This window comes from Carassius carassius, chromosome 47 (assembly GCF_963082965.1).
Source record: "Carassius carassius chromosome 47, fCarCar2.1, whole genome shotgun sequence".
Taxonomy (NCBI): Eukaryota; Metazoa; Chordata; class Actinopteri; order Cypriniformes; family Cyprinidae; genus Carassius; species Carassius carassius.
The window spans coordinates 13,358,322-13,385,223 of NC_081801.1; the positions used below are offsets into that span (position 1 = coordinate 13,358,322).

At 36.2% G+C, this 26,902-nt stretch overlaps 4 protein-coding genes across 5 annotated transcripts; 2 read left to right on the forward strand and 2 right to left on the reverse strand.

The window, feature by feature from the left end:
• Positions 1 to 1,197: 1,197 nt before the first annotated feature.
• Positions 1,198 to 4,161, reverse strand: LOC132130617 (replication factor C subunit 2-like). Its single transcript, XM_059542385.1, has 11 exons — positions 3,999 to 4,161; positions 3,763 to 3,832; positions 3,619 to 3,660; positions 3,422 to 3,528; positions 3,182 to 3,283; positions 2,928 to 3,028; positions 2,617 to 2,774; positions 2,047 to 2,112; positions 1,877 to 1,957; positions 1,671 to 1,784; positions 1,198 to 1,336 (listed from the first exon to the last, which is right to left on the reverse strand). The coding sequence occupies exons 1-11, from the start codon at positions 4,106 to 4,108 to the stop codon at positions 1,226 to 1,228; spliced, it is 1,062 nt and encodes a 353-aa protein (XP_059398368.1). The 5' UTR covers positions 4,109 to 4,161; the 3' UTR covers positions 1,198 to 1,225.
• A 5,193-nt stretch (positions 4,162 to 9,354) lies between these two features.
• LOC132130457 (guanine nucleotide-binding protein G(I)/G(S)/G(O) subunit gamma-8) lies at positions 9,355 to 10,125 on the forward strand. The gene is made up of 2 exons (XM_059542170.1): positions 9,355 to 9,455; positions 9,654 to 10,125. Exons 1-2 carry the CDS (start codon positions 9,372 to 9,374, stop codon positions 9,780 to 9,782), a joined length of 213 nt encoding a protein of 70 aa, XP_059398153.1. The 5' UTR covers positions 9,355 to 9,371; the 3' UTR covers positions 9,783 to 10,125.
• Positions 10,126 to 10,578: 453 nt separating this feature from the next.
• LOC132130430 (transmembrane protein 45B-like) lies at positions 10,579 to 13,495 on the forward strand. The gene is made up of 6 exons (XM_059542140.1): positions 10,579 to 10,679; positions 11,860 to 12,062; positions 12,338 to 12,541; positions 12,635 to 12,819; positions 12,915 to 13,057; positions 13,137 to 13,495. Exons 1-6 carry the CDS (start codon positions 10,600 to 10,602, stop codon positions 13,252 to 13,254), a joined length of 933 nt encoding a protein of 310 aa, XP_059398123.1. The 5' UTR covers positions 10,579 to 10,599; the 3' UTR covers positions 13,255 to 13,495.
• A 278-nt stretch (positions 13,496 to 13,773) lies between these two features.
• LOC132130021 (nuclear factor related to kappa-B-binding protein-like) lies at positions 13,774 to 25,872 on the reverse strand. 2 transcript variants are annotated; one of them, XM_059541598.1, is made up of 25 exons: positions 25,698 to 25,872; positions 25,408 to 25,609; positions 25,198 to 25,325; positions 24,739 to 24,910; positions 24,541 to 24,645; positions 24,400 to 24,473; positions 23,117 to 23,201; positions 22,846 to 23,020; positions 22,645 to 22,756; positions 21,445 to 21,571; positions 21,246 to 21,323; positions 20,962 to 21,041; positions 20,835 to 20,881; positions 20,688 to 20,748; positions 20,400 to 20,574; positions 19,888 to 19,994; positions 19,683 to 19,806; positions 18,996 to 19,075; positions 18,645 to 18,859; positions 17,697 to 17,973; positions 17,361 to 17,570; positions 15,463 to 16,197; positions 14,650 to 14,756; positions 14,413 to 14,548; positions 13,774 to 14,310 (listed from the first exon to the last, which is right to left on the reverse strand). In XM_059541598.1, the coding sequence occupies exons 1-25, from the start codon at positions 25,821 to 25,823 to the stop codon at positions 14,185 to 14,187; spliced, it is 3,864 nt and encodes a 1,287-aa protein (XP_059397581.1). In that variant the 5' UTR covers positions 25,824 to 25,872; the 3' UTR covers positions 13,774 to 14,184. The 2 variants fall into 2 exon arrangements, with proteins under 2 accessions (XP_059397581.1, XP_059397582.1); XM_059541599.1 differs by having other exon boundaries at positions 21,445 to 21,562; positions 22,639 to 22,756.
• Between the last annotated feature and the right edge of the window lie 1,030 nt (positions 25,873 to 26,902).

Below are 26,902 nucleotides of genomic sequence, written 5' to 3' on the forward strand. Positions count from 1 at the left end.
GGTGTAACATATAACAAAGTCCATTTACACAATATCATTTTTTATTATTGTAGGACAATTACTTTTTGCATAGTTTTTAAGATTTTTATTTTTTTAAGATTTAAAATACATATACATTTGAGATTGAGAGTGATTTGGGATTTTAACTGTTTTTTTTTTTACTTTATAAAAATGTTCCTTTGCTTATTATTGTGTTTGATAATGTTTCTGCAGATAGCTGTAATTATGTAAATTGGGACATTGCAAATGAGGAAGGTAATTGTTCATTATTAAACCATTAACGTTGATAAAACATTTTACAATTTAATCATGAGACAACACTGATTTTTTCTTTCTTTCTCCTTTATTCAGATGAATCAGACTACGTGAATGATATCACAAAGTGAATAGGAATTACTTTTTTTATTTTCACATTTTGATCTCAGTGGCATTTACTGTTATTTAAAAAAAGTGTTAAAAAGTGTACTGCTTGACTTTTTGAAGTAGTCAAATAAGATTAAGTGTGGATGTGCGTAGTCAGCTCTGCTGATCAATAAAAATGATTTAATAAACCGCCAGTGAATACGTAAATGCTATTAACTATGAGACGTCTAAAATATTTTATGCAACAAAGGCACAAACATGAGGGCTTCACATGAAGAGCTGTGCAATGAAGATTTGAAGCCCGTTTCATAGAGGTGTGACAAATGAGTCAGAAGAATTAAAATGCCCTTTTCATCACAAGCGAACGAAAAAGCTATCAGGGTGAGAAGCAGCTTTAAGTCAGGGAACATTATATACAAATAAGCATATGGTGTAATTTGGTGTTGGCGTCTGCTCTTGATAATGCTTTCTCCTCTGGCTCTAAAATTGTCACCGGCATCACTAGGTTGAAATCGGAACCTCTAGAACGGTCACTTTTTCTGCTATACTATTTCTGACATGTAGTACAAAATGGAAAATGACTGTTGGAATGAACTTAACTGTGCGTGTTAATTTGGGCTGTTAGAAGTGCCTCAAATTCTCATTAGGTAAATGGAATTAGTTCTACTATGCCAAGTACTTCAACACCAAAAACAGCCCATCACTCACAAGCATCAGAAGGTTTTTGTAAATTTTTATTAATGTAATTTGTCATTTTTACAATTATGATTTTTTTTTTCTTTTCCAAAATATAAAAGTCTTAGTACATGTTCTGGAGTTTAAGAACACTGAGGCTGTGATCATTTGATAACATCTCTTGTCTTTAGCTGGCATCAGGTGCAGCAGTCTTGCTGCAGAGGCGACCCAACAGCCCAGCCATCTGTAACAGAGAGTTCACCCCTTCTGCCACTTTCATATGCGTGTAGCCAATTTCCTGGGGAATCAAATGTCCAGTTCAAGTGTGAATAAAATAAAAATGGTACATTTCTTGTTTTTATTCAAGTAATTTTCCCCACATTAAAACACTTAAGTCATAACAGTAAAAAAGCTCATTTATTCTACATTGAGCAGGTCACCTCATGTGGGCCGAAATGTTGAGACCAGATAACAATGACTATTTTATCTGATTTTCTATGATACTTTCACACTGAATGGTGAGAACATTTGTGATGCTGCCACTATTGTGTTAGATTTAATTTCAATGTATAGAAAAAGCTTAAAAGCAAATGTAAATGATTCTTAGCATTTACTAGAAGGGCAATACACACCTTAATATATTCCAGCTTCAAATATTCAGCCATCTGAAAGGTCTTACACACTCTAAAGATGTTTCCAATGATGTCCTCTGGTGAGTATCCGAGTGACCAAAGCTGCTCAATGATCTGTAGAAAGACGCATAATTTCGGTCTTACCCAGCACCTGCCATTTCTGAAACTGACCCTGAATATTTTCTAGGGCAAATGTTTAGTGCTACCTTGTAGGCTTCATCAATGTTGGCATTGACACAGTGCTCCAGCATGCTTTTAACCAGCAGAGGATGTGGCTCATCACACACCTGCAGAAGCATCACTGTTGGTACTTCACCAATACATTATACTGAAATGATTTCCATGCATAAGACAAATAAAATGCATATAAAAATACCTTAAACACATTTTCACTGTTGATGTAACCAAATCCAGAATTTGTTGACTGCAAGTTATTTAGAGCCTAAATTACATATAAAAAAGACAAAAGTATAATGTTAATATTAATAATGTTTACCTAAAATGTACATATTTATTAAATGTTATTCAGAGACTATCTCTTTATATTTTTTTTTATTTAGTCTCTAAATATCTTATTAAATATGTATATTTTACGTAAACATTATTAATTGTGTGCGTGTGTGTGTGTATATACAGTATATACATATATATATATATATATATATATATATATACACACACACACACACACTCATAAATAAAAAGAATAATGAAAAACCTTTTTGGTGGTGTTATTATTGTACATTGCTATATTAACAATAACAACAAAAACAATAATAATAACCTTTTTTTTCCACATTGTTTATTATTACAATTAAACGAATTAACACATATAATACATAAATTAACATTTTTGGTAAACAAAATAATATCAATAATATAAATTATTTGTATAATTGTTCAGTATGTATGTACACATAAAACTAGAAGTGGTAATTGACCTGACCTGTCTCATGTCCCCTTGCGCGGTGAAGATGATGGCCTCTAGGCCGTCGTTGGTGACATGTAAGTTCTCCTGCTCAACCACCTCCGTCAGACGCATCATGATCTGGTCGTCCCTGAGCTTGCTGTAACGCAGCACCGCGCAGCGGGACTGGATGGGCTCTGCAACCAAATGATAAGATAAACTGAAAAACTTCTGTGTCAGATGTACGCTGGCATGGACTTTTAGTGTAATAGTTCATTTGAAGCATGTCATCAATTTAAATGTCAATCTGTTATAAACAGCATTTTTGTTTTATGTGCCACGTTGCTCACCAATGATCTTATCTGATGCATTACATGCCAGAGCAAAGCGTGTGGTTTTGGAGTAGATCTCCATGGTTCTTCTGAGAGCCTGCTGGGCTCCATCTGTCATGCTGTGGTAAAAAAAAAAAATACAAAAACATTTGCATGAAGCATTTTTTAAATCTACAAAATGCTAAACTTTGAAAATGTATTTTTAGATAAATATTTTTAAAATAAATATGTAAATTAAATCTAAATATTTTTAAGAAAACTATTACTCTTACCTGTCAGCCTCATCCAAGATTATGATCTTGTGGCGACCTTTAGGGAGTGTGACCTTTTGCTGGGCAAACATTTTGATTTTGTTTCTCACAACATCAATTCCACTAAAATTAATAATAGGCAATAAAAAATGAATTAGTGGACATTAATGTAAGAATATGATCATCTAAAACATTCAATGTGCTGACACTTGTTTAATGACACTCATTAGTTGTACAATCCCTTCATCTTACGTTTCTTACCGGTCATTTGAGGCATTCAACTCAAGCACAGCATCTTTCATGGCTGGACCAAGAAGAGCTCTGGCCAAACACAAAATGCTGGTCGTTTTTCCAGTGCCAGGAGGACCCTAAACACAAACGATGTATCCATTTGAATGCATAGTGACACGTGAGTAAATTCAGATGCCACCTGGTTGTGAAAGCACATTTTAACTTACAGCGATGATGATGTTGGGCACATTTCCTTCTCTTGCAAACACCTGCGACAATAACAAGGCAAAAGACGAAACATCAGCATTTGCAGAAGCTTCCTGACCACTTCAGTGTGCTGGTAAATCAGTATGTGATTATGTCATACTGACCTCCAGTCTGCTGACAGTTTCCTCATTTCCAACGATTTCATTCAACTTCAGAGGTCTGTATTTTTCAACCCTGGAAATAAAAACATTTAAATCACAATTATTCATCACAGTGAGCATGCGGCTGCAGAGAAAAACGAGCTATGCAGTTCAGCTGCTGTAAACAAATCTGCAGCCTCGCTATCTTTAGCGACATTAAAGTCATTCAAACACCATAACAGCAGGCTTACAAACAGTACCATGGTAGTTCATAAGCATTCGTTGTTGATTTCGTTGCAGTATCATCCTTTTTAGGCGGTCCGACGGCTTGACTTTGTTCAATGTCTGCTTCTTTCATTTCAACATCCATGTTGCCTGCGAGTAGCACACATTCCCGCCACAACAGGAAAAAAACAGATCTGAAATGACGTCATTTCCGGCAACAGCCCATGGCTTTATAAGTCATAGAAGGGGTTCTATAATAGATAACATTCAGTAGAGAAAAACATGGTTATTATTACCATATAGATACTGCATACCCAATAAAACGTGAGAAGTGCATTTTAAGATTTAGCAAAATATATACCCTTGTAACGTACTTGTGTCGAAATATTGTATATTTGCACCTTCTGTAAAAATGAAAGTGGAGACATTTTTTATTTATTTATTTATTTTCACGTCCCGTTTCATCACTGTTATGAAATTGTCTAAAGTTAATATGAACTATAATTTACTGTTTATTAAAAAAATTAATCTACTTTCTTTTATTTTTATTTAATTTATAATAAAATTCTATTTTCACAAACAAATATGTCTTAAGGAAATACCTACTATTAGATGTCTTATGTGAAGTAGAGCATTTTACCAAATCACTAAAAATAATTAATAATAAAATATGTACTTATTATTATTATTATTATTTATTTATTTTTTATTTTTGGGGGGTGTGTACCATGATTGATGTTTTTTCTCCTCTTACTTTTATTTTGTTCCTTTCTTTTTGATTTATATGGGAATGATACATTATGCAAAATTGTTTGTATTTGTGTAATATGTACTTTTGCTGAAAATGTTCTAGATTTCCAAAATGTGTTTGCACATCGTTATGTTTAGAAAAAATAATAATTGTACATGATACTTTGTACCTGTATATTTTTTTTTATAAAAAAATATTTATTTTTCTTTATTGAAATAAAAAAATCTTTATTTAAAGAAAAAATTCATAGAATAATCATATTATTTTAAAAATAAATACATAAAAATTATTCTGGCACTTAACAAACAGGAATGGAAAATGGAAAAATCTAATAAAAAAATAATACAATAAAATATCCTGCTTGAGATAATACGTTAAAATAAATATTTTAAATTCTGTATTTTACACCAAAATATTTATTAATTAATGCAATGTTTGAACAAATTTAACATTGTTTATAAACAAATATAAAAAATGATAGACACTATTTATTTATTTATGAATGAATGAATGAATGAACGAATGAATGAATGAATGAATGAAAAAAATCTTGCTTTTTAGGTTTGTTGAAACTCCTAACCTTCAGAGCATCTGTTGGCCAATCTAAAGTTTCTTACAGAAAAAAATAAAAATGGATCAGATTGTCTCTTTGCATCTAAATGTAGGACAATGATCCCTAAAGAGACTGAAAACATGAAGATGACAATAGCTTTACTAGCTGCTCTGAATACACAATGGCTGACAAAAAAACAAGTACTGTAGATACAGATCGCAACCAGATCTGTCTGTGCCTGCATGCATAAATAAAAACTGCAGAGCTGTGGAGATCAGTATATATCACACAAATCACACAGTCTGAGAGTGCTTGTGCAAGCAATCTTTTTATTCATAAAACAATAACATTATAAATGTCTGAACAAATAAGAAAAGAAAATGTACAATTTTTAAGTTTAAGTTGTTTATTGTCCTCTTTAAGACAAAACATATTTTTTGAAAACAATTAAATAGGCCAAGAACACAAACAAAATGTTAATTAATAATTTTCTTTAGGCAACTATACACAGTTACAGAATAAGAATGCAACAAAAGTAGTGGCTAACAAGCCTAAAATGTTTGGAGAAATAAATCAGATGTATAAATTAGCCTACAGTTTTGCATGACTGAATATAAAATTATGTGAAATATAGTGTCAGGTGTCAATTACACACAAAAAATATTACATTTGACGGCTTCCTGAAAGCTTATATTACTGTATGTATAGATTAGCCATTAATGTTTCAATCATTTGAATGAAAATTACACTTTCGTACCTTCACAGAGTCTGTTGGACAATCTGATGTTTCTCACACTGAAACTTCATCTTCAGCTTCAACTTCAGCTTCCCGACCAAGCCACGCTTAAAGATGATTATGGAAGCAGGCTCTGTGCCAAGATGTTTGAGCACAGCAGCTACTGCTATGATGAAAGCTGTACTGGCAAATGTTTGTATGTTTATCCTGATGAAGACATCCCTATCATGTCATGGACTTGGAATAATCTGATTTCTTCTCTTGTGTTGGGCCAAGGCTGGTCCCTGACCGTGTGGTAAAATTCAAGAAGGAAGGATATAAGAAGAAGTTTTCTGTTAGCATCATGTACCAACTTAAAAAAGTGAAGAAAGGTCTGTTTGGAGACTGGAGTGATTCCATCTCAGGATACTATTATTGCACATGCTAGACATGAACCATGAAGGCTGAAGACAGAGACTGGAAGCACATTAATATACCTGTAGCAGGATTTAAAGTGATTTTACACCACGTGTTGCTGCAGGGAATCTCTGCAAGAATGTGATGCAAAAAAAAAAAAACATTCAAGATCTGTGAATGATGCTTTTTTATTGAATTAAATGTAATAAAAACAATCTCACAAGGGTTTTGAAAGTTTTGAAAGTTGCAGTCAAGTTTTGAAAGCTAACTTTTTAGTCAAATCATCTAACATCAGTGCTTGAAATTTGAAAGTGAAACCTAACTTCAGTTTTATGCATTGTTATTCCTTCTTTCACTTCAATCAACTGCCAACAGTTTTGCGAACACATTCAAAAGTATGTAAATTATAACATATGGAGTAAGAAATGTATGCAAAAATGAAGATAATCCATGCATCTAGTCATTCATGAAAAACAGATTTCAGCATGTTTAGGACAGTATTTTCAACTGCTACATAAACCTTTCAGCCATCAGCCAACCTGAACATTTTCACATTTCATATTTTCATGGATTTATTCTCTCTCTCTCTCTCTCTCTCTCTCTATACAATCACTTTACTTTTGTATGGAAAGGTGACATTAAACAAACATAACTTTTAGTTTACTTAAATAGTTTTCCCAAAAGTGATGCATATTATAATTATACTATAAACAAGAAAGAACAAGAAAAAAACATTTTCAAGTGCGCGTACGTTAGAAATATAATCTTAGCTACTTTGTGAGGATCACCATAACAGTGTTTTTTTTTCTTTTAATCAGTATTTTTGTCCTTTTTTTCAGTAAAAACATCTAAAAGCAAAATTGTGTTAGCGTATGTTAGGACTTGTGTAAGTTAGTATTAAGAATAAATCAAAACAAAATTTTGTGAGGTTGATGTGTAAAAAAAAAACCTTAGGAGAGAAAAAATTCCAGTAGGTAAGAAAAATTACATTATACAAATATAAATATTTGTACACTGTACACTGAACACGTTTTAAGGAACTGACAAGTACAAAATTTTGCCACAGTTCTTAAATGCTAATCCAAATATATTTAGTCCTGCAGCTTTATAATATGGCACGGAGCCAAATAAATGACTAATGAAAAATTGTTTTAATTTTTACTTTTTTATTTTATTTTATTTTTTCAGACTGGAAGAGTGACATTTTTGCAACATGAAACATGAAACATGAAATGAGTCCTAGCTTTCTTTTCTTTTTCTTTTCTTTTCTTTTCTTTTCTTTTCTTTTCTTTTCTTTCCTTTTACTCGCTTTCCGAGTGAACCACCAGTGCCCTGATTAAATATTTAACGCCAAAGCCAATTGTTCAGTGGACTTTCAGTGCATAATTCAGGACTGGATTTAGCTACATTTCTCACATCTGCCCTGAACATGTAGATCAATAAATCATGTCTGAGAACAGCTGCTAATGAGCCAGTTGACATTAAAGCCCTGGAGAAGAGCTTTGAGCCACCTGCAGTGAGCTCAACCTGCAATCCTTCCCCAGGTACTACCGATGAGAACTGAAACACTTAAGCACATTTTCAATTTCTCTCTGGGTGTCACGGTCCTCTGGGTGGGATTCTTATCAGGAGGGATATGTTAATCTAGTGTGCAAATATTTAGTTTTCACAAATAATAAAATATAAAATAAATAAATAGAAGAGCATTTGCCGAAATGACAGAGTGTGGTAATCACATGCAGGACAGCTATTAATAGTCTTATATCTTCACAGGTTGCAAACATTTGCTGTAACTTTACCCCCCACCCCAGGTTTTTATACAGTAAAAGAATACAATTGTTCTGTTTTATTTCAACCATCTTACATTAATTATTTATCTTCTTCAGTTCATGTTTTATCCGTCTGTTGAAATGGCAATTTTTTACTCAATATAATACCTCAGTGCAGCTCATTGTGTTGGCAGGTATTACTCATACGCTATTATGCATGATTGAGAGATTCAACTGAAGGTCACACCCCAAGATGCCTGTGACTTGCCTCTTCAGCCCAATATGGGGGAGGAATAAAAGCTAATTATGAGAGGCGGCAGCCTTTCCCATCCCTCCATTCCTTACTATCTCTTCATTCAGTCCTGCAGGTCGTAATGTGTACAACAAACAATCTACGATAACAAGACTTGTCTTCTGCCAGCATCAAGGATACATCTGGAATAACTGTGGTAAGTAATTAAGATATATAAGCAGCATGATGTATAGTTAAAGTTTTGTTTTGTATAGACCAAACGTTTTTTTTCTTTCTCTCTCTTAATTATCTGCAAAGTATACTTTACATTTTTAAAGAGGAACATTCATTTGTTTGTTAAATTATTTACATTTGTTGTATCTAGTATGCACTGAAATTGTAATATAATATAACAAACATTTATGCTACATTATATTTCATCCCTTTGCAAGAGCATGATTCAAATTTTGGTGGTGCTTAGATTTCCATATGGAAATCTATTCCCAGTAACATCATTTTTCTGTGTGGTAAATTTACGGAGAAAAAAAAAGTTTTTGAAAAACTCATAAACTGAAATAACATCTGAAATAACATTATTCAGCTATTTACCTGCAAATTGTGACTTTAATGTTTAAGTGTGAAACACATTATATGACTTTATATTAACAAGTGAGCAGATAATTTGTGGTCTCTAGAGGATTTCGGCACTCCTCTGTTTCACGTCTCCCACTGAGCCTCATCCAAAACACAACCAGCTGAGACCAGGCAAAACAATTACTGCAACTCTGCAACAGAGATGTCTTTAATAGCCTAGAGGAGCCAATAGCATTGTTTTCTTAGGGAACTAAAACATCAGACATCTGTAGAATTGGAGGTGAGTTGTTATCTACAAGATGCATTTAACCGGACTCTCCTGGGGTTTGTTTGCTGTATTCCTGCAGGGTAAATTTTGGTGTCTACAAAAGACCAAAATGTCTAATAACATGGCCAAGATTGCAGATGCAAGAAAAACAGTGGAACAACTGAAACTGGAGGTTAATATTGACAGGATGATGGTAAGACTCATTTTTATGCTAAATAATGTATGGTGGCTCTGCTCATTAACATGAACAATCACAAATCCCATTTAAAATTAATTAAAATGCATTTAAAATAATTATAATAAATGATTCAAGAGGAAAAGAAAATGCACAAACCTTTTTTTGGGATGTTATTTCTGAATGTATATTGTTGGTTTGTATCTCTTTGCACAGGTATCTAAAGCGGCAGCTGAGCTGATGGCTTACTGTGAGTCCCATGCAAAAGAGGACCCCCTGGTGACCCCCGTACCATCCTCAGAAAACCCTTTTAGAGAGAAAAAGATTTTCTGTACAGTTTTGTAGATGTTATTTCTAAGCAACAAGGTTTATTGTATTATTTGCCAGATTTTCCTTAAACCTCGAGCGATTTTTTTTGTCACTTAAATGTCACTTAAATGTCTATAAACGTGAATAGCCTAATCTCTACATCTCCACGTGTTTTAGGCTACAAGAACAGGATTCTTTGGATTTTCATTCATCCAGGTCATCGTTTAGATTAGTCTTGATTGTGGTTTCGAATCTATTATTTTTCCTCATGGTGGCGCTACAGTTTTTTTTTAAATGTCTGTTAATCTCCATTCATCAATACAGCTGCTATGAGTGTTTGGTGAGGTTGCTTAGCTTACATAACAGCAATAAAACAAGAGAGAGCAAAGTTCATTCTGTTTGTTTGTTGCATGTCCTTGTCAGCTTCCGTGAATGGTTTATATATTAACTTCTATTACCTTTTCTTTACAAATTCGTCAATAGCCTACCTGCATACTTAGCCTTTAAATAGTTTTTTTTTTTTTTTGCCATTTTTAAGATTTATATATTTTTACAATACTAGGCCTGTAAGTATTAAACATTAATGTCTATAGCCTAATCTATATAACAAGCAAACAATTAAACACAGAAAATATTTATATTTGTATATATATATATATATATATATATATATATATATATATATATATATATATATATATATATATTATAATACAGCTCCATATAGAAAAGCGTAAAGTTGTCACTAACCTAGGAGCAGGTGGGCGGGGTCATCTTTTCCAAATTGCATGTTGCTGTCAGTCAAGCGCATGAGGGGCGGGGTCATCTTTCATATCGCAATGCAGGTGAGCAGATGCGCTTTTTGAGGGCAAGTAACTTGGATATTCCCATCACAAGATCAGCACAGGAGCACAACACAGGCCAGAGTTTAAGGTAGAGTAAACAAACAAGATTACACCTTTTAAGATTAAACTCTTCATGGTCATCGATAGCCTATAATTAAATTATAGAAATACGTAGACTATTACTAGTTTATTTATAGACTAATAGAATACTAATAGCCTACTACACAGTCTCGAGACTGTGCAGTAGGCTATTCGTTTTTGAATTTTACGAAACAAAAACGTTTAATTTTTTTATTTTATGAAAGTGGTGGGTAACGCAGGTTTAGCCTACTTACAGTAACAATAACTAGTAACTATTTAAGACAATTGCAAAGTAGGCTTTGACAATAGTCAACTTGATTCGTTGCAAGACAATAAACTCCTCCGCTCGCTCGCGCGGGTAAATAATAGCGCTTCTTACCTACCGGTAAAAAAAAAAAAAAAACTTGATTTCCAACCTCACTGAAATAAATATGACTTTAACCTTCAAGCCAAAGGTGACAGCCAGCGACAAGATCTCCCTTAGATGCTTAAGATTTATAGGTGTGGGGCTGCTGCCTGGTGGGACAGGGGTGGATCTGGGCACGATGGGCGCAAGTGAACCAGAATGAGGGTCCCAAAATGTGGCTGGAGGAAAAATGGAAATAAGGAAATTATGTGTGATCGTAAGAATGGGGGGGGGGGGGGGACAATTCCAAGCATACAGAGCTAGTACAGCAAGATTAAAAGTGGATTAGAAGAATGTAACTATGCTTGATCTTTATAAGACAGAGCTTTGTAAGACAAATTGTTTATAGTTGATATGGATCCCAACAGATAGGTCTAACCAGATCATAAGATTGCGCTGTTATTACTTATTTTCTGTGATATGAGAATCAATACACTCCTATCAATATATATATATATATATATATATATATATATATATATATATATATATATATATATATATATATTCATATCTACATATTTATTTCTTTATTTAATGATTATCAGAAAGGACTGTTTAAGAATGATTATCAGAGAACTGCCTGTTGTAATAGCTTTAAGTAATAAAGGCTTATCATACTGAACATTGGTTCGTATGACACAGGGACTGATGTCCAGGTCCTTTGAAAGCCAGTTGCTGGATGCTATTTTTATGTATTTTGTTGTGGTTGACATTGAAATATATATATATTTTTTCTACATTTTATAAAATGTTTAATAGTCAACATTGTTCTTGATAGGGGCAGTATGGCCAACTTCAAGGGACATGCATTACCTGGTACATTCTTCCTGCTGTTTGGCCTGTGGTGGTCAATAAAGTACTCGTTCCGACAGATACAGAGGAAAAAAGAGAGGCAACATGGAGACAGAGACAGACATACTGTGCTCTTCAACCGCATAGATTTAATTGAAGGAGTTTTAAAGATCTTTTTTGCATTTGTTGGTGAGCTGCGAATCACATATATACAATCCTGGTTTCCTGTCTGATTACCTATAATAGTAAAAGTATGAGGATGGCATGAGGTAAAATATTTACTCTACTATTAAAATGAATATATATGGACATAATTTAAGCTGATTTACTGATTTCCTGCTTTGGAAATGCCTAGACAGTTGAGGTCAGTGATCATTTACTTAATTGTACAGAAAAGAACAGCCTGGAAATTCTGTTGAAAAATAAGTAAAATTTTGGTGTCTTACACTGAAATCTATCTCCAGGGATCATGGCAGAGCAGTTTGTGCCTGATGGCCCTCATGCACATCTGTATCAGGACGGCTGGGTGAAGCTGATGAACTGGCAGCACAGCACCATGTACTTGTTTTTTGGTATTGCTGGCATTGCAGATGTTTTCAGTGTGTCTTCTCGCCACGTGCCTGTTGGTCTTGACCGCCTCTCTCTTTCCTTGGCTCTCTTTGTGGAAGGTATCATGCAAAATTAGTCAATAATGAGAAGGATATGCATCAATAGCCCGTCATTGAGCTTCCTGAAATATCATTGCTGCTTATCCCTTTCAGGGTTCCTTTTCTATTTCCATGTCCACAATCGTCCCGCTCTGGACCAGCACATCCACTCTCTGCTTCTGTTTGCTGTGTTTGGTGGATCCGCCAGCACAATGCTGGAGGTGTTTAAGCGAGATAACACAGTGCTGGAACTTCTTAGGTGCAGTTTGGCCATCCTACAAGGAACATGGTTCTATCAGGTAAAGACAACATCTTAAATTCATGGGTGAAGAAAATTCTGGTAAAATGCGTCAATTTTAATCATTCCTATATTGAGATATTTGTTACATTTTAGATTGGGTTTGTGCTGTATCCTCTAAATGGAGAACAGTGGGATCTGGACAGACATGACAACATCATGTTCATCACCATGTGCTTCTGCTGGCATTTTGCTGTGGCTCTGCTTGTTGTGGGCATCTGCTATTGTGGAGTTTTTTGGTGAGCGTTCACCATTTTGAATGAATCAAAAAGTTTCCATTGTATCATTTTGCTTACATTGCACCCATCATCTTTCCAGGTCTTCAAAATGGTGTGGAGGAAGACAACTAGACGACATGGAGATGGGCCTCAGAAAGTGCACTGCCTCAGATTCTAGCTCCCAGAAGGCTTTGCTTCAGGAATCAGATGAAGAGTAGTGTGAGCATGTGATGACTGCCAGGACTGAATGCACTGAATTCAAGGCTTTTTGCCCTTTTCTCTTCTAGCCATCTGTCTTCCAATAGGACCTTATGACTTTGTTTATATCCTTTTACTGCAAAAGATATTCATCAAAGTGGACTTGTAAATTATGTGGTTGTCACAGGTGTCAGAATCACCTGGAATGAACCTGACCCCAGAAATTTTTCACACTAGGTAAAGAAGAGATCATGACATTCTTTTGAGATATCAAACACGTTTGAATGATATTCACTCCGAAATACCCATAATAGTTGCATAATAATGCATTCAAATGTTTTACATTGAAATGTAAATGAAGAATATACAAGTATTTAATTAATTTTGATTCATGTTACTGACCACATCATGAAAAAACGAAGTGGCCCAAAACAGGCAAATGATTTTTTACATATACACAATTTAAATGCAGGTTTAAGCCCTAGAATCGGTTTGGTCGAGTTAATGTAACAGTCGTTTCAATTTGATTTGTTATGCTTAGCACAATCATTTATTTATCATCATCACACAAACAGCACTTTTTAAATTACATTTCTTTAGAAGAACATAAGATAAAAAAAAAGCACAAATAAACAAACTTGCCTCCGTGTACATGTCAACAGCTTCTAGAGAAAGGCCATTGAACCAAGGTCATAGACTGATACAAGCCATCTATCTGACCTTAATTCCCTTACAATATATCAGTATCCAAATCATACTTTCTTTTTCAACTTCAACAATCAACGTTACAACTGAAATGTTGGGAACAACTTTACAGGAAAAGTTGCGCCAGGGCAATACCAGCGCTTCGAATCTGACACTGCTCTACCCATATACAAGTTTCATGGGAAAGTAAAGCAAGACTCTGTTTAGAGTTAACTAGAGCTATGACATTTTAACTATTGTAGGTCTCATTGAGGGTCAGGGTTTGTCTTTGGCGAGGGTGCAGTAGAGACCACCACTGTGGACACTGTGGATTTCGGAGAGTTGGCGGCTGTGCGCTGTAGCTGCTGAGCCGGTACTGTCTGGATTCGAACCTGGGGAAGTGAAACATATTCGGTTAACTCACACGTAAGGTATGGCTTGTAAGACCAGTTTTAGTTTGTTTAAGGGGAGCTGGCACAGTCGGATGAGTCAACCTGTGTGGCCTGTCCCTGCTGCTGTAGCTGCTGCAGCTGTTGAGCAGTCACGAAGCTGACAGGCTTGTTCCCAGCAATCAACTTGGTGCCTGCTGGCATGGTAGTCAGGATTATGTTCCTTCCCAGATTGCTGATACTAAAAACAAGAGACATATTTGACATTTCAGAAGATAGGGAATTTAAAAAGCCTGCAATTTAAGATTGCTTTACTATTATATAATGAAACAGTATGCTCACTTGGTGCTAATGTTCCCCTTGAGTATGGGAGTAGTGACCACACTCTTATTTTTCAAGGGTTGGCTGAGGACAGAAAGAGGCACCGTGATCCTCGTGGGAAGTTTCCCCTGAAAAGAGCAAAGATTAATCATCATTGTAACAGGAAGTTATGCACAACAAACAGTGGCTCTGCTCCAAAGTCTGCATTGATAGGCAGCAGCCTAACTTAAATTAAACCCCAGATTTGCAACTCTCCATAGGGAGCAACAAAAGAACAAAACCAGTAACAAATATCACTTAGAATTTTGCTAGATGAATGATGTGCTACCATAATAAGCAGTACAAATTTTATTCGATTTAATAATTTAATAATATTAATACTTTTCAGGATTAAATGAATTAAGTATATTTATAATCAACATGTTTTGACACCATCTTGAACTTTTTAACTAAGCTTGTAATAGGATTGCATTCTCTACAAAGGACAATGCTGCTTTAGAATAAATAAAATAAATAAAAATATATTAACAAATTATGTTCTTTTAACTTTCTATTCATCAAAGAATCCTGAAAAAATGGTTTCATCATTGATAATAATCAAAAATATTTTTGAGCAGCAAATCAGCAGATTAGAATAAATACTGTTTTTGCAGTATTCAAATATCAAATACATGCAGCCATGACGAGCATATCGCCCAACTCCAACCTTTTGATTGGTAGAGTAATAAAAATTAATTCTTCTTTTAAAAAATGGTTTTTGAACAATCTTCTGTTTTGCTCATTAATATTAAAAGGTGTTAATGAAATGAATCATATACTAAAATATAAACTTACAGCTTGTGAGGCTACTACAGTAGCACTGACCGGCACTTGTCTGACGGTGGCCGCAGCAGTGCCCAGAGAAAGCGTAGAGCCTGTGCCTGCATGGCTCAGTGTCACGCCTTTGGCTCCTCCCACTCCACTGGTGGCTATGGTAACAGTGGCCGCCCCTGATGATACCGTGACAGGCTTTGTACTCGTGGTTGTGCTGATTGAGACTGTCTGACCTTGTTTCTGAGGGATCACACCAAGGCTTGGCACTATTCGAATAGTGGTGCCTGCTTTAGAGTCGGACGAGGTGACGGATGAGAATGTGCGGGCCTTGGGGTCAGCCATAGTGATGGCCAAGGCGGGCATGAGGCGGATGGCGGTGTCACAGGCAGCCTTCACTAGGGTGGACGGTGCTTTGGGAGCCAAGTTCTCAGCTGTTGCGGATGTAGCGGCGTTCGAAGCAGGAGGTGAGGGCTGGGGTGCAGACACATGTAGCGTAGCAGAGATGCTCTTGCTGCCTGAGCTCGTGACACTGCTCAGCATGTCTGGAGTGAGTTTGACAGTGGCCACTGGAGATTTAGTGAGGGTGGCCATCATGTCTGGGGTAATGCGAAGTACCGTCTGACCTTTAGAGTCGGTTGTAATTGAGGAGGAGGGCAAGCGGAGTACATCTTTCCCCTGAATGCGGAGGTTAGTGGCAGTGAGAGGGATCCCTGCCCCACTCTGGGTCTTTACACCTAACTGACCGGTGATTGCAACCTGAATGAGGCAAAAATGATTGAGATTCAATATGGAAATAGAATGGATAGTATCCAGTAATTGAATTGGCAATGCACTGATCAATTCTGGCCAATATGATAAGTTGATAATTATTTTCAAGTTATAACCCATATGATTGATTCTATATATATATATATATATATATATATATATATATATATATATATAATATTCACACACACAGACACACATTATACAAGGAAAGCTATCATTAATATTATTACAAGTATTCTATTATTAAGTCTATTAATAAACAGTGAAATGTATCGCCAAGGCAGGTTTTCATCAGGAAATTTTGTTTATTTATTGCTTTTTATGTCATGCACCTGAGCCCAGTTTGGGTTTTGGATGTGAAAACCAACATTGTTTTTATTATTATTACCAGATATGTGAGCCATCAAACCTGGAAACTAAATACTTAAAATTTTCAAACGATAAATATAAATGGCTGATATTCAAATTATTTTGACACTAAAAACAATAATTTTACATACTTCAAATGAATTTAGGTATCACAGCACTATAATGTATAGTATAAAAAAAAATTATATTTATTATAAGTAATCAGTGCTTTTAATGACTGATTTTATTAAATTCTATTTATTCCAAGGGAGTTAATACTGGTAATTGTTACTTTATTTGTTTTTAAAACATGTTCTCATTTAGAATAATATATTGAAATAAAATTTCATCATTCAATATCATTTTTACAGTGCTGTAGTTTTACTGTAGTTCTTGGAAAAATGGAAAAACGTGTGTGGCGAGTGGGGCGGGGCCGAGGGACGTGGGAACACGAGTGAGGCCGGCAGTGATTGGGCAAATCAGTGGCACCTGCGGCCCACTGCCGGTCTCGAGTCCCACGTAGGAGATGGAAGGATATAAAACTGGAGCGACGACAGTGAAGGACGAGAGAGGACCAGGCCTGGGCTTTTAGTTGTGTTTTGGTTTTTATTTGTGCGCATCAGTCGTCCGTGAGGGGCTGGTGCGCTGTTTTGTTTATTTTGTGATTATTAAAGTTTCATTTGATTGTCCGCCGGTTCCCGCCTCCTTCTTCCGGATGAATAGGAAGTTTTAATTCATTACAACGTGTTTTAAGTTAAACATGTTAAAAGCTGTGTCTAACGCACTGAGTCAGTTTGTACCTGTTTGATAATACTCTGGCTGCTGACACCCTGCAATACTGCAGGTGATGTTGGGTTGTGTGCTGGGCTGGCAGGGGAGCTCGTCTGAGGTTTGGTTACTGTGACCGCAGAGGCAAGACCTGGAACAGTAAGACTGGCCTGACCCTGTGAAGACTGCACCTGAATGGGACTTCCTGCAGAATGGCCTCTTAGTGGTAGAGTGACCACCGCCTGCTCAAAGACACACAACCAAGAATCTAATACAGGTACTTGACTGGACAGAGTTGGACACTTTGCGGTTTATACTACACCGAATGCACACATATGATTGTAATTTGAGATGCTGTAGTGATGCACCTGCGTGAGGCTCTTTCCGTGGGCCACAGTGACCGGGACCCTGATGTGGTGAGGGCTCTGATGCACTAATGTGGCCGCCTGGCCAGCAGAGGTTGTCTGAAGACCAGGCTGGGCAGTGACCACTCGCACCTGAGGCAGAGAGCCTGTGGCAGCAGAGTGTGCTACTACCCGAGTTGCAGGCTGCGTAGAGGCCTGTTGGGAAACCTGTGGGCCAGGCTGACTGGCAGATAGCAATGTTCCTAATGGAGGCATGGAAGGAGGAGACACCAACAGGACACTGAAAGAAAAAATGAAATCAAATTGTGATCATTAAATTCAAATAATAAAGTATGGAACATGTGAGTGATGATACAGCTTTATTTCAGCTTTGTGTTGCATTAAGGTGAGTCACTTTACTGAAAGTTGTCTGAATTTGTCCTTGTGATATACACGTTAAAGGGGTCATATGATGCGATGTTAATTTTTCCATTCTCTTTAGAGCGTTACAAGCTCAGTTACAATATATACACTATAATTTACAGTATTTGAAAAATTATGTTTTATGAACATTAAAGCATGTCCACATATTATATTACACCAAATACACAAAATAATGATCTTTAAAAAAAAGCATCATATGACCCCTTTAAAGAAATTGATCAACCATAAAAGAAAATTGTGTTACTACCTTACCCTCATGTCGTTTCAAACCTGCAAGGCTTGAACAGAAAATGAAAGACTCTAAGAATTTCAGTTGTGTAAACATTTCTTGGAATTTTCTAATTTTGATTTTCCTCAGTGTTCCACGGATGTAAGTCAGTCATATGGGTTTTGAAAAAGACATACTGTGTAGTTGAACAAAATGATGACAAGATTTTCCTTTTTGGCAGAACTAACCATAAAGGAATTGGTATTTGCCAGATTCGCTCCTAAAGGAAATTCCTTCTTAGCTGTTTAACAGCCACTGACCTGGGATTGGTTTTGATGGGTTCTGGGGCGCCTAGTTTGGTTGGAGTAGCTGCTGTGGGAGGGTGGGGTGATTTAGGGGTTCCAGGTGTGCTTGGTGTTGAGGTGGAGGGAGGCTGAGACAAGCTGGCGGCTGCAATAGCTACTCCTTCACTCACTGAGCTCTGACCAACCTCTGCAGCACCGTTCTTACTTCCTGGCTCCTTACTGCATGCCTTCTACATTACACACAAACATACACACATACAAACATGTGCCAACAGCTGATGCAAATCAGCATGGACCAAGAGTGACACTTTACATTTCAAATTAGTGTGAGGCAACAATGTCATGGATGACTGTGGAAGAACTTACAGGTTTGGGTGCTGGTTTGGGCTTCTGCTGCAGAGCTTTTTTGGCTTTGGCAGCAGCAGCCTGGGCCTGGTGTATTCGCTCTGATTAAAGAGAGATGTTCATGTTTATTATCTGGATCCATTTAACATTAGATCTAGCATGAAACTAGCCAATTTTGCTCTTATCCTTTATTTGCATAGTTATTTGAGAATCAGGACAAAGTATGGAAGCATCTGGTGGGCAGAGCCGTGTCTCTTAACTGGGTAATGTTAACTCTGTGACAACAACCAGCTTGTTTGATGCAGTACTGTTATTATTAACTAAAACTAAAATTATTTAAAAAAAAATTTGGCAACTGAAATGAAGCTGAAAAAAATAAAAATAAATTGAAAATGTCAAAATTAATAAAACTTAAGCTACAACCATATAAAATGCTATTAATAAATATTAAGATATTACATAAATAATGCTAAAATTACACTGGTAAGGTCTGGTATCATCCTGCCATGTCTGTATTTACCAATGGCAGCACATGGAAACCTGATACGGCCTTCTAATGTCAGAGTTCTAAACCTGTTCTACTTGTTGGGCAATATAAATGGGATTCATAAGTGTGACAACAAGCACACATACTGATCCACATTTTGCCTGTGAAAATGAAACCTTTTTGGCTTTTTACGTAAATGTATTGGTTACAGGGTTGCTCACCAAACTCCTCCTGGCTCCGATCCCTGTGGAGGTAGATCCACAGCTTGCGGCCAATATCGTATTTCACACAAGGGTCTTTCTCATAGTGCAGGCGGTCAAGGGCGCCACTCACCACTGTATTTACCTAAAAATGGACAAAATGCGTGAGTGTAAAACTGACTAATGTGTCATAACAGTAAATACGGCAACATTAAACGTGTATAACCTGAGCGCTGGTGACATCGGGGGCTAAGAACTGGGAGTCCTTGAGTAACTCACAAATCTCAGCTCTAGTACCTTCTCCGTTAGGAAGTCTGGCAGCAGCATCTCGCACTGTTTACACAAAAAGGAAACACATGCACATGCCTTTTATCTTTCTTTATTGAAACTCAATTCAAGATCATTCAAATCTAATTTCCCAATCTCAAAATAATGGTTCAGTATTCAAAATGGATCATGAAATTCCAAACCCATCTGAGCTTCTTTCTACTGACTGTTCTTGTCATAATAATTAAAGAAACTCGAATGGGTTTGGAATGACATCAGAGTGAGTAATTCTTTTTTGGGTGAACTGTGCCGGATAACTCTTATTATTATTTTGAGGAACTATTCCCCCGAAATTGGGAAGTAAAACAGGATCTTAATGAATAATGTATTGTACTGACATGGTTTAATAAACCATGTCAATAAAATACATTGCCAAGAGAACTAAAAAATGAAAGAGGACCCAGTGGTTACCAAGAGATAGTATGGTGACATAGGCCGGTCTGTCAGACCGCAGTAAAGAATGCTCCCTTGCTTTATTGAGTGACGTCTCCTTGTCAAAAACTCCCTTGACGGGTCCCACCACAGACTCGAAGCCATGCATTCGGTAAGTGAAGGCTTTATGTGGCTGATCATAACGCTGCTGCTCCTAAAAAACACAAACACTTCAGTGACTGAAAGAATAATAACAGACTACATTCCAAAAGCAGTGCAACAATGTAAAAAAATATATATGGTTTTGACAGCATGCCAAGCACTAACCTGCTCTTGAAAAACATGCCTTTCCTCTCCTGTACTAGGCCTCACCACATAGTCAGTCCACCTAATAAAGAGTAGAAAAAACCACATGAAAGGAATTGACAAAGGAATTGCTGTTCGAATATGTTACTCGTGGTTAAGTAAACTCACACTCTGGGTGTTGGAGGAGTGAGCTCTGCGGTTTCCTCTCCCTCTTGCTGTAATACAAATATAAGATCAAAAACCAGTGAGTGTGTCATTAAATCGCCACAAAAAAAGCATATAAGTCATTTACTACCTTGACAATCACATGATCCTTTGATTCCAGCCATAACTGGCACAGGGCACTTAGATCTTTGTCTACCTCCTGACTTGGACCTGTATATACGTGTAAAGAAATGCACACTATTTGGTGGTTTTGATATACCTGAATGAGCCAGAGCATGAAATGTGTGAATTCATTCCAACCTCAAACTTTTGAATGGTAGTAAGTATTATGCAACCATATACATTTGAACAGCCTATGTTTCCATTTAAAAACGACAAAATACAAGCAGAGGAAAAAAGGAGAGATTATCATACCCATCCATTTCCATTGCTGGGAAAGTTCCTTGAACTCCACAAGAGGTACAAAGCCTGTAGGCAGAGCCATTACACCAGCTGACAAGAAACAGAGATATCAAGCATAAGATTAAATATCAACATGCATCATTCAAAATATAAATAATAAATGATAGCTGCAGGAATTTCTCATAAAATCATGATAATAATTCAGGCATACCTTTGCTTTCTCCAGCGAGAAACTGTAGAGCGGGAACTACCAACTCTGACCAGCAGGGGGCCATAGAGAACCAGGGGTTGAGTGTGCTGGCCGGAGATGACTGCCACTGCTGGACCTTCTCCTCCAGCTGACAGCAACAATAAAACGTACAATCACAACACTTATTTCATGTTTGGTGTAAGCAGCAAGGTCAGTAAAATACTATTAAACACCATTATCAAATTTGGACACTCCTGACTGAATGTACATTTCTCATGATTACATTGCTTTTTGGTCTAAAGGAAATTTACATTATGCCTATGTATTATTTTATCTACAACTTAAAAGTGAAAGGATTTAAAATGGATGAATTGGACAAGTTAATACTGGCCAAAATACATGGTAAGTCCTTTAAAACTGTTAAAGCATCCCAGGATGCACCTAATGAAGAAGACTGACTAGGAATGATAAATGTAATATATTGCTATTTTTAATTGTTTAACTGCATAGTTCCCATACCAAAATATTTTTTAAATATTTTTAAAAGAAGTATCTTATGCTCATTAAGGGTGCATTTATTTGATTAAAAATACTGTACAACATCATTATCAAGATTTAAAAATAATTTAAAATAAAAGCTTTCTATAAGAATGTATTTTAAATTGAAAATAATGATCAAAATTAGTGATGGCAAAGATTAATTTTCAGCCGTCATTACTCCAGACTTCAGTGTCACATGATCCTTCAGAAATCATTCTAATATGCTGATATATATAACCTCTTACCACTGAAATCTTACTATGCATTAAACTTAAACGGTAATGTATCTGCATATACTCCCATTTGTGTTAATAATTCTGATGACTTAAATATTAAACAAAATGGGGAAAATTTGAATGATAAAGAACAAGTGGCAACATTATTTTAAGATCTAATTCTTACTATTAACTAGCATGTATTGGCTGTTTATTAGTACTTATAAAGTACATATTAACGCCTTATTCTTCAGGACCATACTTTAGATCCCTTAATTCTACTGCATACCTAAACTTAACAACTACCTTACTAACTATCAATAAGCAGCAAATTAGTTTGAGACAAAATTTGTAGTTAAAACTAAGGTAATACTGAGAATTGGTTACCAAACTGAAGTGTGACGGAACAAGTAAATGTGTCTAAACTTTGACCAATACTTTACGTATACAGATGTGCTACACGTACCGTTGAGGATGTTGCTAGACTTTCCAATCTGAGGATGTCCTCAAGCAAATGAAAAAAGCTCATCGCTATCTCTTCCACTGTGTCAGGGCTCATCTGGGACTCGTCTACGGGCCTTTGGTACAGAGTGAAACAGATGAGCATGAGATATTTAAATGCTGAGAGTTTTGATCAAAGTATCTTATGTACAGTAGAAAGACCTACTCTTCTTTAACGATTTGTGGAGGAGCAGATGGGACATCAGCAAGACCGGAGTTCACTGAATCTGCCGACATCTGAACATCGCAGACATCCTCGGATTCCATTTTTATAGGCCGCAGCTTTTTCTTCCTCCTCTCCTCCTTTATCTTCTTCTTAGGTAAGGCCAGGTCAAAGACAGCTACATGCCAAAGACACAGAGCACGCAGATTTCACCCAGCTGCAATAATTAATGCATTTCATAATTAAGAGAAACAACTAAGCATATTATTCTTACTTGTAACAGATCCTTTTCTGCCGATGTTGACTCGTGACATGATATCACCAAGATGGAGGTCAGAGGTCATCAGGTCAGGGTGATCCTAGACATGACATCATTACTTATATTTCTATTGTCTTTAAGTGTCATGTTTTTCAATCTTGGGTAAATCTTGGCAATCTTAGCACACAATGTGTGTGTGTGTGTGTGTGTGCCACAGTTCCTATTATGTTACATCATTAAATTTTCTACTCACTACATACTGTACTGTTAGAGAAATACTATTATTTATTTATGTATGTATTTATTTTAATCATATTTCATTATTTAATTTAACATTTTTTACCCTTTTTACTCTTAACTCTTTCATGGACACCCTAGCAGTCCCTTGTGAACCCCTGGAGGTCCCTGGACCCAGTTTGAAAAAACGTTTTGCTTTTCCCTGTTCCTTGTCTCCTATCAATGATGTTATATCCGTACAATTGCTTTCTGTTTAAGAAACTATGGCAACACACGTGGACAAAAAAGCTGCTGTACACTAAAAAACAAAACCTAAATCCATTTTGGTGGTCAAAAATAAAAGGTAAAATAAAGGAAATTAAAAGTTTTTACAGCAACATTAAATTTAGATCTGCTTAACTTTGCGCCATGATTCTTTTTCCGTGTTTTTACAGTGATGTGCATTATAACCAATCACACACGAGTCTGTTGACTTTATGAACACAATGGCCAATCAGAAGCATTCAGACAAGTCATCGCTGAAACGCTGGTGTTTTGTTGTTCAGTGCATCCGCTCGCTTTCTGCACTCTCATGAATTCTCTCATCATAAAAAACAAAAGTGCAGATGAACGTATGTTGTAAATATTGTAAGTGTATAGACAGCTTTACTGATTATAATAAATAATCCATTTTTCTGAGTCAGTCGTACTGTTCTTTGACAATGTAAATGTCCTTTGTTAGCTTCCTCTGTATAATTTATTCGCTGATTTAATAATTTTGGAAGGCACAGGTAATTAAAAAAATTCTAATAATTCAATACATCCGTGAACTCTGGATGGTGAAAACGGCATCTCTCATCGTTCCACTCCTTCAAGCTTCGCCTTTGTTATTGTTTTGAAAATGTGACCTCAAGCAGTGAAAAGTTACATATTGTGCCTTTAAAGGTTTAGAAGGGAAAAAAACTAACCAAAATTAAACTAAAATATGACAAAATCAAACCTTTACTAACATCATAACTGGACATCAGGGGTAAAAGTAATATAAATAATAAAGTAAAATAATGTCCCCTTAGGCAACTTACTGGCTGCCGTTTTCTTTTCTCTCTGTGTCTGTGCAGCATGGCTCTAAGCTCCTTCTCACCCAGCTCAGGCTTGTCTACATGGAAAATCATATTTAGTTCCTTATAAGCTCATAGAACATTAAAGCTATAGCTTTAACTGACCTCTGGTTTTCATGTCCTGAGTAGAAAGGCTGGGTAAGACCCTGAGAGAGACAGTAGGCGTTGGGGACGAGGGCGACTGAGGAACAGGCAACCAAGAGGCTGTATCTGTTTACATGAACATAAAATCATCATGTCAATCATCATTACATGAACACATTATGATGCTGGAAAGATGTTGTCAAACTGCTTCACACCCACCATCTTCATCAGATGACACATTACTGTCCCCACACTCTGTTTTCACATCCTTCAGTATGTGACCCACTCGACGTCTCACCCGCTGCTCCAGCATCTCCTTATGAGAGGGGGCAGGGTACCGCCGTTTCACCTCAAGCTCAGGTCCACTGCGGACTGCCAAATCCAGCAACTCCTGCATTACAAGAGAAACTTTTTTATTAGGATTCTTTGATGAGTAGATTTAAAAGACCAGTATTTACTTGAAATAGAAATGATTTGTAACACATTAAATGTCTTTACACTCACTTTTGATCAATTTAATGCATCCTTGCTGAACTGAAGTATTAAATTCTTTCAAAAATTAAAAAAAAAACTTATTGACTCCAAACTTTTGGACAGCAGTGTATTTGGAAAGATAAACAGTGACCATGTGACACTAACTGAATGAGCTTTTCTGTGAGGTCTGTGATTTTTTTGTACCTTTCTAGAAACCAGGATCTGTTTGAGTAATTTGTGGTAGTACTGTTGAAGGGAGTAGATGTGCCTTTTTTTCTGCGATTTGGCACAAAGTTGTCTGTACTTGACCACCTCTGGGTTAAAGTAACCATCTAAGGAGAGATAAACAAACTACTATGCATGAAGTTGTATTTTAAAATGCAAAGGTTGAAAATAAAAGGAAAAGAGAGTAACCTCTAAACTGCTTCTGGGCAATGTGCAAAGGGTTTCCGAAGAAGAAATTCTTGTTGTTGAAAAGGTCGCTGATGATGCTGTTTTGTTCTGAGATGTTATTTTCGGAGAACTGTGGCAGGAGTTGACATAGATGTGTCCGTTGAGCATCTGTGAGCACATCTGTCCATGTGTTCTCACTCATCACCGAGAAGAATATCTCCGGCTGCTCTTACACAAAGACATAAAAAAACACTGTTTAGTTTTTACTCTCATGATTTCATGAAAAATAAACAAGGGTTATAATAACGCACGTCCTCCAGCAAGTCTTCAGGAACCCGAACTCTACAGTTTCCCAGCATGCACTCTTCCATCACACGTCCATCCTGGTCCATTCCAGACACCAGTGGGTCTGTTAACATGTGATCCAATGCATCCATCTTTACCTAAACCTTCACAACATCAAAACACTGTATCTGTGGGTTTACAAAAATATTATCAACCACGGAAACAGGCCAAAAGAAATATGAAAAGCAGTATTTTGTATGACTAAAGGATTCTTTTAGTAATCAACTCGCTTCGTTATTAAATTGCTGCATTTCTGTATTATTTAATATAAAATTTGTAATATTTAAAATAAACAACAACAAAATCAGCATGCCTGCATAAAAACCTGTAAAAAAAAATAACTGTTCACTTGCGTATTACATTTGAGGACAACAAACCAGACGAATCTAAAATAGAAAAACTATGAAACCACGTATATTTTCCGTGACAACTATATTTTGACAAAAAGACACAAGCCACATGTAATAACTATCTTTGATATGTTGCTAATTCCGTAACTAGCTACTACAACGAGCTAACAGTCCCATTCAACCTTCACATCTATTATGATGTAATTAACCGAATCTATAGTGTTTTTTAAATCTATTTTACGTGTATAAAGTAAATATTTAAAGCATCTTACCATGAATGTTGTTGGAAATTAGGAATGAATATGTTAGCGAGCTCCGCACAAGGACGGTAGGAATAATAACATTGGTGTACATTTCCGGTATGTCATCGGAACTTCCGTTCATAGTAAATTCGACAAAATAATGATTTCTCACAAATATCGGTACTGCTACTGTGGTACAAAATAATTAATGAAACACACAGATGAATGAATAAAGGCAAATCCATATGTTTGTGCGTAAATAAATATATAATTAAGTAGACTAACGCAATTAATGAATCGATGAGAAAATACAAAAAATTTTTGTGCCTATTTAGTCGTTGCACGACACCCAAAGACTAGAATACCTTAAAGAGACTTTACTACACCAGAGACAATTTGACTTTGACTACACCTAGCGCCAAAGATGCAACATCACATACAAGCAGACGTTTTCATCCAAATGTCTTCGCCTTTAAAAATTCAAAATCATATTTTATAATAGCTTTGGATCAAAAAATGAACAAAACTCATGTCACACTTAATTGCAGGCTGAAGAAAATGCAGTTGTTCAGCCATCCA